Genomic DNA, 14,246 nt, shown 5'->3' with positions numbered 1-14,246 from the left:
TGAAAAAAGTAACAAGCATATTTTAACAAACGAGTAGAAAGTACAAATATATTTTTTCAAATGTTAGGGAGTAAAAAATGAGAATTAAATAAGCCTATGGATCACTGGAAAAAAAAAAAAAAAAAGTAAATTTCTATTACAGTGACAAAGTATTTGTACTTAGTTACGTAACTTCCCACCACTGATGCTAGCACGTTTTAGAACACTGCCTTATGTCAAGCATGCAACTTACTTGCTTGCAGTCAGCTCTTGGCATTTGTGATTTAGGTCAAGTGGGTTAGCAAAGGACTAAAATGACCTTTTTCAACCATTGCTAATGTCAAGCAACCAACTAGTGTCAAATCATTTAGCGGGCTTTTATACCTTGTACATACTTACATACATACATACCACTGCCATGTCCCTTTTTAATATGATCTGAAGACAACTTAGTGTTTTTTTTTTTTTTGTATTATATAAATCAGCAGAATTATGCTTTGTTTGACCTAACTGACCTTACGTAAGTGCCCCTAATAACCCCTAACGAGGTTGCTTAAGCACGCCAAGTGGCTCCGTGACCACCGCACCGAGTGAGCGAGCGTGTCGAGCTGTGGTTTAATGGCTGCGTTGTCACAGTTGGTGCGTATGAAAAGAATCTGCGTGGTGGGGGCACGCAAGGCTTGCGCTCCATGTTTGAAGCCAGGATGAATGCACCCCCCCAACCATTATTAGCAAGTCACAGCAACATCTTGACAGCCAAGACCATAAGAAATACATGTCAAATAACCTAGACAGTCTTTTTATTATTACATATTTTTATAACAAAATACAATGTAAAAGTCTTTACTTTGTCACCAGAATAGAAGCGGAGAACGCGTGGGAATCCTACATAAACACATCAAGACAATCCTGTTAAAAAGAGAACTTTTGAGAAGGTTGGAGCATCAATGCGTGTGTGCGTGTGCGTCAACTGACACACAACTCCGCTTACTGTAGCGTGAGTCATTATCAGCTTGCGTTTCATCCAGTAAGCCATCCAAGTGTCCAGATGGTCAGAAAAGCTGCTTCACTGCTCTCCCTCCCTGCTACGCACTCTTTCGCAAAAGCGGGGGGGTAATAATGCCAGTGATCAAGTCGAGCCAAATAGGGGAGGGGCTACAGATTGAATGTCAGTTGGGTTGAAGTGACAGAGGAGCAGCCAGAGGGGAAAAAAAAAAAAAAAAAAAGAAGCCGAATTCAGTTGCTTCATCTTGGCCTTCCATTTTCTATTTTCTGCCTGACGGGCGAAAAGGACGGAAGCCGATTCTGGTGTGTCGGGGTCAAAGGGGTCAAGTGCTGGTCAGCTGGGACCTCTGCGCTTTTTGGATGATCATCATTCGGATGAATATCGTTATTTGAAGAGCTTTGATTGCCTTCTGGTCCCTCTCGTGAGCTTGATCATCAAGCGCGATGATGCCGTTGACGTGTTGGGTCAGATATGAGTTGATGATGATGATGATGATGATGATGATGATGGCGTCCACTCAGTAGCCATACTTGTCGTTAAGATGCGTGCGGCCGTCTCCCGTTTGACCTGAAAGTGACGAAAATGGCATCTATGAATTTGGCGTCACTTAAACGTGGCTCCTTCAGACACAGCGTTATTTGAAATCGAATGCAAGTATTTGGACTTGTGGAAGTCACCTGTGGGCGGCACCCAAACACAATAATCGGGGTCGTCTTGTGGATATTGACTCGAAAGCTGCACATGTGGCTATGGACACACAACATGAAGCGGAGGTAATTATGTGTCACGGTCACATTTATGAACTCAATATTTGATGTGTCTGCATAATGGCTACGGTTGCTAAATAGCTGAGAATTTAACATTAAACTAGAAAAATAAAAAATTAAAAAAATAACGGGAATTTATTGGAATACACAGGAATAAACCAGGAATTGACATTATTGAAAGGTTGGCTATTAATAGGGAATTCAAATTGGGGAAAATAATATTGGCATAATTCTGATGAAAACAACCTAATTGCATGCAAGTTCAAATGGTGCCTTGACTAAAACGTGATGGGAAAATGAAGCAAGAAAAAGGCCATTGCAATGGAAATTTGGTAATATATATATATATATATATATATATTCTATAAATTGACCATCATTTTCTACCTCTTTGTAACCCTTATTATGATGACCCTACCCTGCTGGGGCCCATGACTTTCTTTTTCTTTCTTGGACTGACATCCTCGTCATCTTTGTCTCTGGATTCTGCTGAGAAAAAAAAAATAAAAAAATTGAAGACCAGATTGTCACATTTCTGGGACGCATGAAAGTCCACATGGAAAGAGTAAATCTCACCAGAAGATGGTGGCTCAGGGTTCCGATGAGAAAGTGGGTTCCCTGTGTCAGTACAAGTTTTACTTTTCCTCTTTACAGGACTTTGCTCTGATGTGAGGAAAAAAAAAAACAAACATTACATGATAAGGACATTTGACAAAAATATTGAAACTGAAACATCTATAATTGTCGATGCTGGAAAGTAACTGAAAAAGTTTATTTGTATGTGTAGGATGCATGCATTGCACCTACAACTAATAGTGCCACCTAGTGTCATAAATTATGATTCAGTATTTTCTGAAGGAAGTTCTGGCAGTTGACCTTTTGGCTCCGGCACCGATTTGTCTCCTTTCTGTCCTGAAGTCTGTTGCGAAATGAGGCCACTGGCCTCTACGGGATCAACGTCCAACTCGCACACTTTATCTTCATGATCCTCCTTTTTTTCAGCCGTCTCCTGCTCTGCCTCCCTTTTTTCTTCATCCTCCTCCTCCTCTTCTTCTTCTCCTCCAGGTGGAAGTTCTTTCATGTTAAACAGCGCAGGAGGCAAGACGGTCTGCTTAGGAGGCAACTTCTACAGAAGAAATGAAGGCTATTAATCGATATGTTTGCTTAAAGATGAGTTTCATGTAAGAATCCACTTGAGAACATAAAATTCACCTACCCCAATAGTGCCAGTCTTCAGTTTGAACTTGCTTCCTCCCTTCATGGCTCCAAAAAGCGGCAATGCTTTTTTCGGTTTCTCGGATGTTGAGCTTCCGCTAAACAAAATATGATCAAGTTGTGCTCCAAAACACAATTGTACTTACTATAAGTTACAATCAATATTTTTTCTTCAGACTACAAACCACACTTTTTTTTTTTTTTTTTTTTTTTTTTTTTGCATAGTGTGGCTGATGCTGCAACGTATACTCAGGTGATATCAAAATTAGAGCTTGGACTCAAATCCAAAATATAAATCCTGTTGACGGCCGCGAATGAGTTTCATTTGGATTCCAAATTTACACTCTTAACTAAGGAACTTTTTTTCTTTTTAGTTTAAAATGGCTCATTAACTAGAATCTTGCATAGCATAAAATAATCCTGGTCAGTTATTGTGCCTGTTGTGGCATAAGGAAGCTGCATGCTGAACTAGCAACACGCCATATATTTGTTGCCAGGACTACTGCTGCTTCTATTTCTTCTTCTACTTTCGTTTCGGCGGTTGGCAAATACTTTTGGTGCATTACCGCCACCTCCTGGCATAAGGCATCTGTTACAACAAGGATTTATCATTTACAGCACTAAAAGGCACAAAATCACCTTTGGCCACAATGCGAAACCGGATTCTAGTTAAGGTAAGCAATTTTTAACTAAAAAGAGTAACTTTTCCCACAGGTAGAAGTGCAAGATCCAATTTAGGGACTGGCTATTTTGGGTGCCAGCTCCACTGTTCTTGTTTTTGTAAAATATTTCTCCACAAACCGTGATTTTTTTTCTTTTCTTGTCCGAAAACTACGATATATTCAATGTGTAGAATAACCATATATGATTAGAATGTCACTGAGAATGCAGACCTCCACCAAGGCTGAACTTTTAAGTGTAAAACCAATTTTGGGAATTCAAAAATTAACGGATAGCCTGTGCATTTATGATTTTTTTTTTTCCTTGTGACTGTTCCATCACAATTTAATTTTGGAAAATATCTTCTATAGCACCCTTAAACTGATCTAAATAAAAGAAATTCTTCTCAGTGTCATGTCTTCCTTCCATAATTCTTTTTTGTAACTTCCCCAAAGTTTTACGATATAAAATAACTCAAATGAAACCAACAAAGCCGTTGGTGTCCTAAGACTGTTTGATGTACAGTAGAGTAACAGTTTCTATTTACGCTCACATGAAAGGATTCAAAGTAAGTCACGAAGACGCCGGCTTGTTCACCTGGGGACCAGCGAGGGAAGCTGCGACGGGCGAGTGAGTTCCACCAACTTGCGGAGGCGCTGGGCGTCTTTTCGCAGATCAGCGATGTGCACGTGGAGCTTCCTGCGCTCGACGGCGTCCATGCTGGCGTCCATGCTGGCGTCGCTGCGCACAGCCGTCATGAAGGCGTCCAGCGGGTCGTCGCTTGAACAGCCGGAAGCGTCTGGTCAGCAAATGTGAACATGACGAATGCGTTCAAGTCCTCCCACTGCTTCATTTCATCCACGTTTTGTTACGTTACAGCCTAATTCCCAAATTAATTAAAAGTACATCTTCAAAGTTCCTGTCAGGTTTGGTTTGTTTGACATCTATTAAACATGACAAAAAGGAGAGAAGACACTCAGAGACGAACTGACTGATACAATTCAATGCTGCACCCTCTAAAAGAATCCTCTCCTCATCCTCTCTTTTTATTTGGTTTCCACGCCCCGAGTCACATGGGTGTTCTAATCCTAAAAATGCAAACTCAAGGCATAGTTGGAACACAGCGTACTTGTTTGTCTATGTGTGTGCATGGGAGTGGAATACTAAGAAATAACATGTACGGTACGTATATCGATATTTACAGCCTTTGCGCTGCACATTTTAAAGTGAGCCATATAAAGAATGGGAAACGTGAAGTGCTGTGAATAGTTTCCAGTTGCACTGTCCATTTGAAAATGACTCACCTTTCCCACGGGCGCCGAGCTTGTTCTGGGTTTCTGCGACCTCCTTCTCCACCTGTGATAGCTTGGCCAGCTAAAGGTGGGAACAAATAAAATAAATAATCATCTCAACCTGCTTAATTAGATAAATAACACCTGATGAAATCTGATTCATCAAACAGTATCGATACGATTGCGCAGTTGTAATTGTATTAGCAGCAGTGCCCTAACCAAGATACTTGCGATGAGAAAATGACGCTTCATGAAGCACTTGCAATATTTTTTGACTCCTCGAGATGGTGATCTTGGTTTCAAGATAAAGGCTAATGTAATGGATGACATTTCCACTCTATCTTTATTAAAAGTGCTTCATAAAGCTTCATTTTCCCATCACTACAAGATCCTAAGAATACTGCATTCTCCTGTTGCATGCTGGCTCACATTACCAGTGATTCATACGTCTCCGGCCGCTCTTCAATCTTTCCTGCTTTTTTCATCCTCTCTTTCCTCTTCTTTTCAACGGTGCCTGTCCGATCCAGGAAGGTGTCATCGTCACTGTCGTAGTAGTCCTCATCTTCCCAGTTCTTTTTCTTGCGCTTGCGGGACACTGCACGCACGTCGCCAAGCGGATGTGAGAACGCTCGCAAAGTCTTGACGCGGTGCTCGGTGAAGACTGAGCATAGTGAGCAACCCCCCACCTGCTTCTTGGCGCAAGAGTCCTCTGGCTTCGAGCATCCGACAGGCCTCGAGGCAGCACTGGACTGCCGCGTCTTTCTTCTTCCCCGTGTGGGTCACCTCGGCAACAAGCTGTCGGCCCAAAGCATCGTCCACTGGCAGCCTGAAAGAGCGATTGCACGATCGTTCTGCAGCGCCGCAACGCATTGCACAAGCACATTTCTACTTGGGGGAGGGACGATGATTGTTTTTGTATGCATTGATTGTTGATTAAAAAGATTCTGAATCGACTTTAAAAGCTGAAATAAAAAAAAAAAACTTGTCTGCGACATATTTCACTTTCAAGTATTAAAATACAGGTTATGCAGATTACAGATTGATAAGTTTAAATGTATTGTTAATAGGATAAGTTAGACATTTGTTAGATTTTTTTTTTTAAATTGGTTTATTATAGACCAGCCTGCCTTGCCGCTTCAATAAAAGTCAAAGCGTGAAATATAAATCCTTGACCTTCCTTAGGTTCTGCAATTGTATTAAAACGGTAGCTGTGTTTTACATGGACAATAAAATGTAAGCCAGTGCACTGCAGTGATGCAGAGGAATCAGAATCAAAGCGAATTGGAATTGAATCAAAAAATGAAACTCAACTTTCAATCAATTTCCCCCCAATTTGATACAGATGCTCATTGAACAAAAACGTTCAACCTAAATGAACCAGAGTCCAACCCCGAATTGCAGCCTTTGCGATTTGAAAATTGGATTCTTCTATGTTGCAGAGTCAATTTGAATTGAATAAAACCACAAGTGAGATCAGGAGTTTGCATTCCATAGAACTGAATGGCACTACATGGCTAATTAATCATCAAGACACTTACTTGATCCTGCAGAGCCAGCTGCCGTGGCTTTTGTCTTCATACTCAAACTCCAGCTCTTCGCCTAATGTTAAATACAAAGAAGTTTTATGAAACAGTCAAAACGTTTTCCACAACATTTTCTGCCACCTCTTGCTGTGGATTCATTCCGTAAGTCACATTTACCTTCCCTGTCATAAAAACCCTGTAAGGCCTTCTTCGGGTCCTTTAAGTAGGCAGCTTCCTGGTCTTCTTGGAACTCTGTTGAAAAGGGGTTCTCCTCATTTTCGTCCTCTTCCGGAAACGCCTCCTCAGCTGCACGGGGAGATGACGGCGTCACATGATGTCGAAGGAAAGCAGATAATGTGAAAATCGACGCAGCACTTCCATACACAGCCTTGAAAAGCTCACCCATTCCCCAAGAGCAGCCGGAGTCTTCACTGGACACTTTGCTCTTGCCGCTTTTCTCTTGGTCCTTCTCTCCCTCTTCTTCATCAGAACCATCTCCCAGCATTCTTTTCTCTAGCGTCGCCCTCTGTTTCCTGGCTTGCTCCCTTAGCTCGGTGACTGTTAGTTCAGATTCCTCTTCTTCATCAAATTCTGGACCCTGGAGAGGAAAAGACGTTATTTGCATAAAACAGGAAAGCATTTATGAGGCAACACAGCATTTTTCTAAATGGAAAAGAGACGTTACATTAATCCAAAATTCAAAATGTGTTGAGTCAACTTGTGGGCTGCACAGTCATTTGTTTTGGTGTTAATAAAATAAAATAAAGAGTAATATCATAAGACGTAAATTGTGGAAAGAATAAAAAACAAGCTACAGTACACCTGTAAGATGAATAGCCTCGTGCTGCCGCCGAACTTAAGAACGTGTCCAACACGGAGTCTGATGTACGTGCTGGGAGGGATCTTGTTCTTGTTGACGACGGTACCGTGTGTGCTGCCCAAATCCTGGATGTAGAAACCTCGATCCTCGCCGACAGACTCCCCTTCGCCGGGCTGCTGGCGGTATTGAACGACAGCATGGTACCTGGAGATGGACGGGTGTTCCAGGGTGACGTCACACACCGGCAAACGTCCAACCACGAAGTAACCTCGATGCGCAAGTGGCACTTTGTCCACTATGGTGCCGTTTTTCAGAATTTCAAGAGAATAGACATCTGCCGGAGCAGGGCCACCCCACTTCGGCTCTGTGTATGGGAGAGGGGGGAATTTGCCGGTGGGCGGAACCTTGGACGGGAGCGCTCTAGATTTCGATTCTGTTTTCACGGTTACTGGAGGAACGTCTCTGTGTTGATCCCCATTTGCATTCTTTTCAGGCGCTTCGTTGTAGTCCACTGGAGCAACAGACGGCTCACAATTAGTGTCCTCAACTTGTGCTTCGTTGTTCTTTTTCTCGCATCTGGTCTCGGCTGCGGGTTCGGATGGAGCGGCAGCAGCGTTCAGGCTGCGTTTGCTGGCGAGAGGAGCAGCGAACGCAGTTGGTTTTTTAAAAAGGTCCGTTGTTTTCTGGTCATCTCCGGGCTTTGCTTTCTTTTCGCGTTCTGTGTCGTTCTCTGCTCCCGAGCACTCGTCTGTTGACATCGCAGAGTTGGTTTCTTTTGCAGCCGTGTTTATCACGCTCTCGTCTAGCTGTTCGGAGGCGGCCATGTTTGTTTGGTGCGACCGTCAATTTAGTCCGGGTCCCTCCATCGTATATAACCGGAAGAAACTTACCGAAAAGAAAAAATTAACACTGCAGTAAAATTACGAATAACAAATAATTTTAAAATTAATATTATGGATGTTCAGCTGAACTAACCAAATGCGTTGTTGTTGTACGTTTGTTGTCCAGGAATAAATTTTAATATGTAGTTTCACCGGAATGTGTTACAACAGGAAGAGAAAGGCTTGTTTCCTGTTCAGCATTTCAAATAACGACGAAGCTCATTGGCTGTATATATTATACGTACATTAGCAAACGCTCCTTTTATTGAAAAGGTGGGCAACAATTGCTATTCTTTTACTTTTGCTTTAGCAGACACATTTCTGTCTATTTATGTCCATGTAGTATGTACGTACGTACTCACTGGAGGAGCACAATCGCTGGCTTTCGGTTGGACGTTTATGATTGAGCGATTGAATATAATTTGCTTTTATCTGGATATAATTTACTCAATTTATCAAGTAGAAAGAAACCTACTTAGTTGCGCGAGACTAGACAAGGACTCCTTTTACCGTTTTTACAAACGTAATTATTATCTACAGAGAGTCTAAGCCGTCTAAAGATTGTTATTAGAAATGAGGGCAAATTTGCTTTCCTGGACATAATTCTTTAATTCAGTTTTGTAAGTTCTGTTACCTGCTAATTCCCGTATAAAGTTTCCTACTTTGAAATTTTAAAGCCCCACTTGTCAGTATTGTGAATATTATTTTGCAACTTCTAACAATGTAGATCTCTCTGTTTGCCTTTCATCCCTTGTTAGTATCCAAAAAGAGTTTGGTCTGTGATCGCTCGTCATGATGCGCTACTGGGGCGAGATCCCTGGGCCTGCAGGGGCTCCGGCCAGTCGCAGCTCCTTTGATTTGCTCCAGCGGGAGTTTCGATCGGTGGAGATGCAGGATCCTCCGCTGCATCAGCCGTCGGCCCAGCGTCCACGCCCCACCACCATGCTGGATGTCCCGTCCGAGCCTTGCAGTCTCACCATTCACACGGTGCAGCTGTGCCAGCACGCCCGCCGCCTTCGTGGCCTTTTGGCGGCGGCTCAGGGTCAGAGCTCGACATCTTCCGAGGCTGGCGGCAGGCTGGAGGATGTTGATGCAAACCTGTCCCTGCGCCCTCCCACCCCACCCGCCATGCCTGATGACTTGCTACCAATTGACAGCAAAGATCCCCGGCAACCCTTTCAACTCCGCCACAGTGACCCTGAAAGTGACTTTTATAAGTAAGTCAAGGTTATAGCGCATTATAACTTTTGAACCGTGAGCGTCCAAACATTCTTTGGTGTCCCTTCACTTGTCCCATTTTCAGGGGTAGAGGGGAGCCGGTCACAGAGCTGAGTTGGCCCTCCTGCAGACAACTCCTTTATCAGTCAGTGGCCACCATCTTGGCCCACGCGGGCTTCGAGACAGCCCAGGAGAGCGTGCTAGAAACTCTGACTGACCTGGTTCACGAGCACTACCTCCGCCTGACCCGCCTCCTGCGGGTAGCTGTGGACAGGGAGGCACGGCTGGGGGCCAGTCCCTTTCCTGACGTGATGGAGCAAGTTTTCCATGAAGTGGGCATCGGCAGTGTGCTCGCCCTGCAGCGCTTCTGGCAAGTGCGCATCAAGGACTATCATAGCTACATGTTACAGGTGAGGGAAGGCGAGTGTTAGGACTGGACACAACTGCTTTTTTCTTTACACTTGGGCTCACAACTTAAAAGCACTTGCATCTTCTAAACTTCTGAGCATCATCCTGAATGTCACTGTAAGAAAAGCCATAGCCTACTTGGCGTTTTTCAGTCGAATGGGGTCAGCAGAAAAATTGTTAGTGTGCTGTAATTTGTGTAATATTTTAATGAAAGCACATCCCAGACATGCCATCAAAACACCTGTTTTAAATTGTAAAACTAAATAAATACCGTCTCATTTGAATAACTAAATGCATAATAACCACCTGGAGCTGTGGACAATGGAGGCGCTTTATTTTTTTGTTTGTAATGTTTAACTGCTGGTGAGGACTGAAAATAGCTTTTTCCCTTCCAGGTCAGTAATGATCTCTCAGAAGAGTACGAAAGGTTGGTGAATCCTGAAAAGGCTCTGGAGGACTCAAAGCCCCTCAGGATCAAGGAGGAGCCCCTGAGTGACATTTCCTTCCCTGTTAGCGAGGAGCCAGAGGCCGACCTCGCGTCTGGGGACCAAGCCTTGCCCATGGGGGTCCTCGGGGCTCACGGCGAGAGGCTGTCCGCAGGCCTGGATGCCGGCCACTCTCCTCACGCCTCGAGTGAGTGTTCGTTTTCTTCACAAACGCAATCACCTTCTGCCTTGACCTGACCATGTGCCATTGTCTTCCTGGTCATTTCAAGGTGGTGGTGTGGCCAACAACTCCCCCTTGTGGCCACAGGTCAAAATGGAACCGCATGACGGTGATGAAGGCCAAGGTGCTGCTCACCAGCCTCATCCTCACCACCATCACCACCTGAGTGGGGACGTGTTTGAGGAGGGGGACCCCATGTCGACGATGAGCGAGTCGGGGGGCGCCATGGGGTCTTCTCCCGCTGGCGCGGCGTCAGATGGCAGCTTTGCCTCACATTCGCCCGACTCCCTGATGAGCACATCACCAGTCTTCAACCAGAGACCCAAGAAGAGAGCCAAGAAGATGTGAGCTTGTGTTGGAGACATAAAAACGAGTAGATTTTGCTGCTTAATTCTTATTCCACAAACACAATATTAATCAGAATACTGTGTAGAACATAAAGATTTTTTGGGAGGTTGACTTCCACTTTGACTAGTTATCAGTCAGTCACAGGGCAAAACAATCTAATAACATGCAATAATCACTTTTTTTTACAGAACTAATGTCAATAAGGTACAGTATTACTTAGCCAATGTTATTGTTTACAGTTTGCAGTGTAAAACTATTGTTTGTTTAGCCACATGAGGGGGAACAAAAGCAAAGAAGTGTCAGTGGAGTATATAAAGTTGCCATTTCTAGGCATTTATATATAAAAAAAAAAAAAAAAAGGTTAGCTTAAGATTTGATTTGAGCTGTTGTGTTATTATAATGTAGGCATGATGAAAACTAGGTATGAAAGGTTCTCTTTTTCCACAATAATTTCCATAATTCAGTTGAATGTTTTGCTTTCGTTCCATTTCATATGTAAACAGAACAACCAGGAACAAAAACCTTGAGCGTGTTGCTGCATATTATTTTTAACTCCTCATTCCTCCTCCGCAGTCGCTACATGGAGGCCTCAGTAACGCAACCCACTAGCAAAGGCTGCACTACACACGCTCCGCACACGTACCAACCTTAAAGAGTTTCTGCTAAATTAGCATCTGTTCCAGGCAAGCTGACAGAGACACCAGCAGGAAGCACCGTTTGGTTGTACACATCATGAAGACAACGTGCATTCAGCCTTAATGGCAAAGTAATTGCTTAATTTTTTCCTGCTCAATGAGATGATATATTCAAATCCACGGGCAGTTTGCTGTGCATGTTCCGAGTGGAGGAAGTGCTTATGGCCAGGTTTATACTAACATCTAATTAAGTTCTGTGATAGCTAAGTCATGGTTGCCTGATCACACATAAAAAAAAAGTCATTGCCACTGTTGGTTCATATGTGGTTAAGAGTAGTTGGTGTGTATGCTGTATTTAAGGGAGTTTAATGCTGCGCTCAGTGGTGTTGATTTGTAATATATTTAAAGGGACAATCCAGCTGGGATGGCCCATTTTCCACTCATGAACTCCCTTTGTATTTTTTGATCAGGAAAATACTAGCTAGCATTTTCAAGCTTGACAATTTGTTTTTGGAGAAATCGACACATAACAAACTCATTAAAATAATAAAAAAATAAAAATAAACACCCCTTCGTGATAGCCAGTATGGCCACGCCCCCTTCCTTTTCCCGAGTCTTGGTGCATGTCAGAGCGGGACCTGACTGAATTCTTATTCACATTCCCTCTCTTGTCCACTTCAACTTATTAACAACAAAAAGTGATGATCACACAACATATTTGATTTTTACCTCAAAGGACCTCACGTTATGTCAAATATTGTGCAGATCTCGTTTTATTGTGCATATGAATTTTGGTGGCGATTGGTCATTTTTTTTTTTACACACTAGATGACATCAGATCATGACAAAACAAGCCAGGAAACAATATAATGATGCGTCCTTCCATCGATGACGTTGACAAGGTGAGATGGGGAAACAAGCAGGCCACGCCCACAAAGTAGGCGGCACAAAATGTGTGAAATGTAGACATAAAACGCATTAAATCACTACTGAGTTTTTTTACGATACTGAATTTTAGTGCATATATCATTTTTACACAGACACGTTTTATGTCAGAGCCCACGTTTAGATCAATTAAGTGACCCTTTAAGCTTAAGTATGTCACTGACGTTTAGATTTACAAACTAGTTTCCTTCTTAATTCTCCCAGCAGCTTGAGGTCCTTTTGATCTGTTCTTGACAAACTCGCGATATTTTTTTTTTCGCCCTCTGGAGGTGAATATTCCGCCATTATTTCATGTTCGACAGCTCACCAGTCAACGTCTCAAGTCTGATTGGTTGTTGTTCCCGAGGAGGTTTCTTGCAAATCAATCAGAAGCACAAGATGAGTGAGATGACCATTGTCGGGCCACATTGGCCATTTAATTTTTGTCCTCGAGTCACTCTTTTCTGGAAACTCAGACGAAAAGCCAAGGGACTGAACCTCCCTCAGACATGAAGTTCATCTATCCGCCACTTGAGGGCGGTGTTGTGCCGCACGCAAACGTCAACCTGGCATGAAGCCCCTCCTCCCTCTTCAGTGCCAATGCAGTGATAGCAATTACCAGACATCTGATTTGTCCAGAATGTTAACAAATGGCTTAATTTCGCACTACATCGTCCCAAAACGCTTGCTGTTACTGATATTTTATTTATATAGCATAGCCCACCGCCACATAACAGTTCACTTTTAGGACCAGCGTTTCCTACGAGATGGCCAACAAAAGAGGAACCTGTAACAAAAGATAGTACATAGAGAGGATATCATACCAGCTCTGCGTGTTATTTTTTCTACGGTGTAATATTTTAAATGATAAGGAAGGCAAAACAGACAGCATGTTTTATAATCAAGTGGAGTCGGACACGTCATTTTGAACGTTTTGAACTCCTGTTGCTGCTGTCGCTCTCCCTACTGTATAATTGTCAGTCACATCAGTCAGCTGCTTTCAGTTTCTTTCCATCTCTAGCTGCAGCACCATGTTGGTGTAGCTCATTAGACAGCGTTGCCGTGCCTGCATACAGCAGAGAGTACTTGCATTTCCATATTCTGCTTCAATTGAGGCGAGTGAGGCCAATGTGTTCACATCAAGCGCTCAAAAGTATTTCATGCGATGTATTGATATAGTGAAGGAGCCCCCAGTCTCTCACTTCTTAACTTTAAGCGGCAGTGTGCGCCCTTCATCGCTCATCTACTGCAATTTAAACATTCATGACATTGCCATAACAACGGAGGGTTATCGCGGCTTCTAATAATGTGCTGAGTTGATAAATGTTGCACTGGTGGTTGAAACGGGGTTCAGCTGGGGCTTTTTTGAAAAGCGAGGCGTGTGCTCGTTGAGTGCTTTGACACGACTGATGGGAAAATGAAGCTTCATGACGCATTTGTGATGTTTTTTTCTTTTTTTTTAACTCCTCTAGATGGCGTGCTTGGTTTGAAGATAAAGGCTAGTGCAATGGAAATGATTCCATTTCCTTTAAACCAAGAGTGCCATCTAGAGGTGTGAAAACACATCACAAGTGCTCCGCGAAGCTTCATTTGTCCACCACTGCCTAAGACATTTTATAATTGCGTGCCAATATAAATAAAACTGAATAGAAGTGAATCAAAAATACTGCGGTAGGCATGACAAAGGCTTACTTGCCAGGTCGTGTTTTTGTGAGTTCCCTCACACCTCCCAACATCACACACTGTTGTTGAAAAGTGTTTTTTTTCTTCTCTCTCTCTCTCTCTTTGTAGAGTCTGACAAAGTATTTTGAGTCGACATCTTTGTCACACTGCAGTTGTGCGACTGCCACTTTATGTGAGTGGAAGCTGTATGACACCTTTCCATCCCATCTGCTGTTTGTTGC

The 14,246-nt window shown here is 43.1% G+C and overlaps 2 protein-coding genes across 6 annotated transcripts; one reads left to right on the top strand and one right to left on the bottom strand.

Annotated features, from left to right (window-relative positions):
• Window positions 1-762: 762 nt before the first annotated feature.
• Window positions 763-8,096, bottom strand: slc4a1ap (solute carrier family 4 member 1 adaptor protein). 2 transcript variants are annotated; one of them, XM_077538079.1, is made up of 14 exons: window positions 7,265-8,096; window positions 6,845-7,040; window positions 6,620-6,748; window positions 6,458-6,518; window positions 5,606-5,745; window positions 5,354-5,514; window positions 4,932-5,001; window positions 4,225-4,426; window positions 2,969-3,065; window positions 2,629-2,878; window positions 2,329-2,415; window positions 2,171-2,241; window positions 1,663-1,732; window positions 763-1,552 (listed from the first exon to the last, which is right to left on the bottom strand). In XM_077538079.1, the coding sequence occupies exons 1-14, from the start codon at window positions 8,084-8,086 to the stop codon at window positions 1,503-1,505; spliced, it is 2,406 nt and encodes an 801-aa protein (XP_077394205.1). In that variant the 5' UTR covers window positions 8,087-8,096; the 3' UTR covers window positions 763-1,502. The 2 variants fall into 2 exon arrangements, with proteins under 2 accessions (XP_077394205.1, XP_077394207.1); XM_077538081.1 differs by having other exon boundaries at window positions 2,171-2,238.
• supt7l (SPT7 like, STAGA complex subunit gamma) lies at window positions 7,546-10,894 on the top strand. 4 transcript variants are annotated; one of them, XM_077538084.1, is made up of 5 exons: window positions 7,546-7,933; window positions 8,902-9,360; window positions 9,447-9,771; window positions 10,165-10,402; window positions 10,485-10,894. In XM_077538084.1, the coding sequence occupies exons 2-5, from the start codon at window positions 8,936-8,938 to the stop codon at window positions 10,781-10,783; spliced, it is 1,287 nt and encodes a 428-aa protein (XP_077394210.1). In that variant the 5' UTR covers window positions 7,546-7,933; window positions 8,902-8,935; the 3' UTR covers window positions 10,784-10,894. The 4 variants fall into 4 exon arrangements, with proteins under 4 accessions (XP_077394210.1, XP_077394208.1, XP_077394209.1 ...); XM_077538082.1 differs by lacking the exon at window positions 7,546-7,933 and adding an exon at window positions 8,314-8,416; XM_077538083.1 differs by lacking the exon at window positions 7,546-7,933 and adding an exon at window positions 8,440-8,763.
• The last annotated feature ends 3,352 nt before the right edge of the window (window positions 10,895-14,246 follow it).

Source organism: Festucalex cinctus, chromosome 12 (assembly GCF_051991245.1).
Source record: "Festucalex cinctus isolate MCC-2025b chromosome 12, RoL_Fcin_1.0, whole genome shotgun sequence".
Classification (NCBI taxonomy): Eukaryota; Metazoa; Chordata; class Actinopteri; order Syngnathiformes; family Syngnathidae; genus Festucalex; species Festucalex cinctus.
The sequence above is the reverse complement of the archived record's forward strand: the minus strand, read 5'-3'. Positions and strand labels throughout refer to the sequence as shown.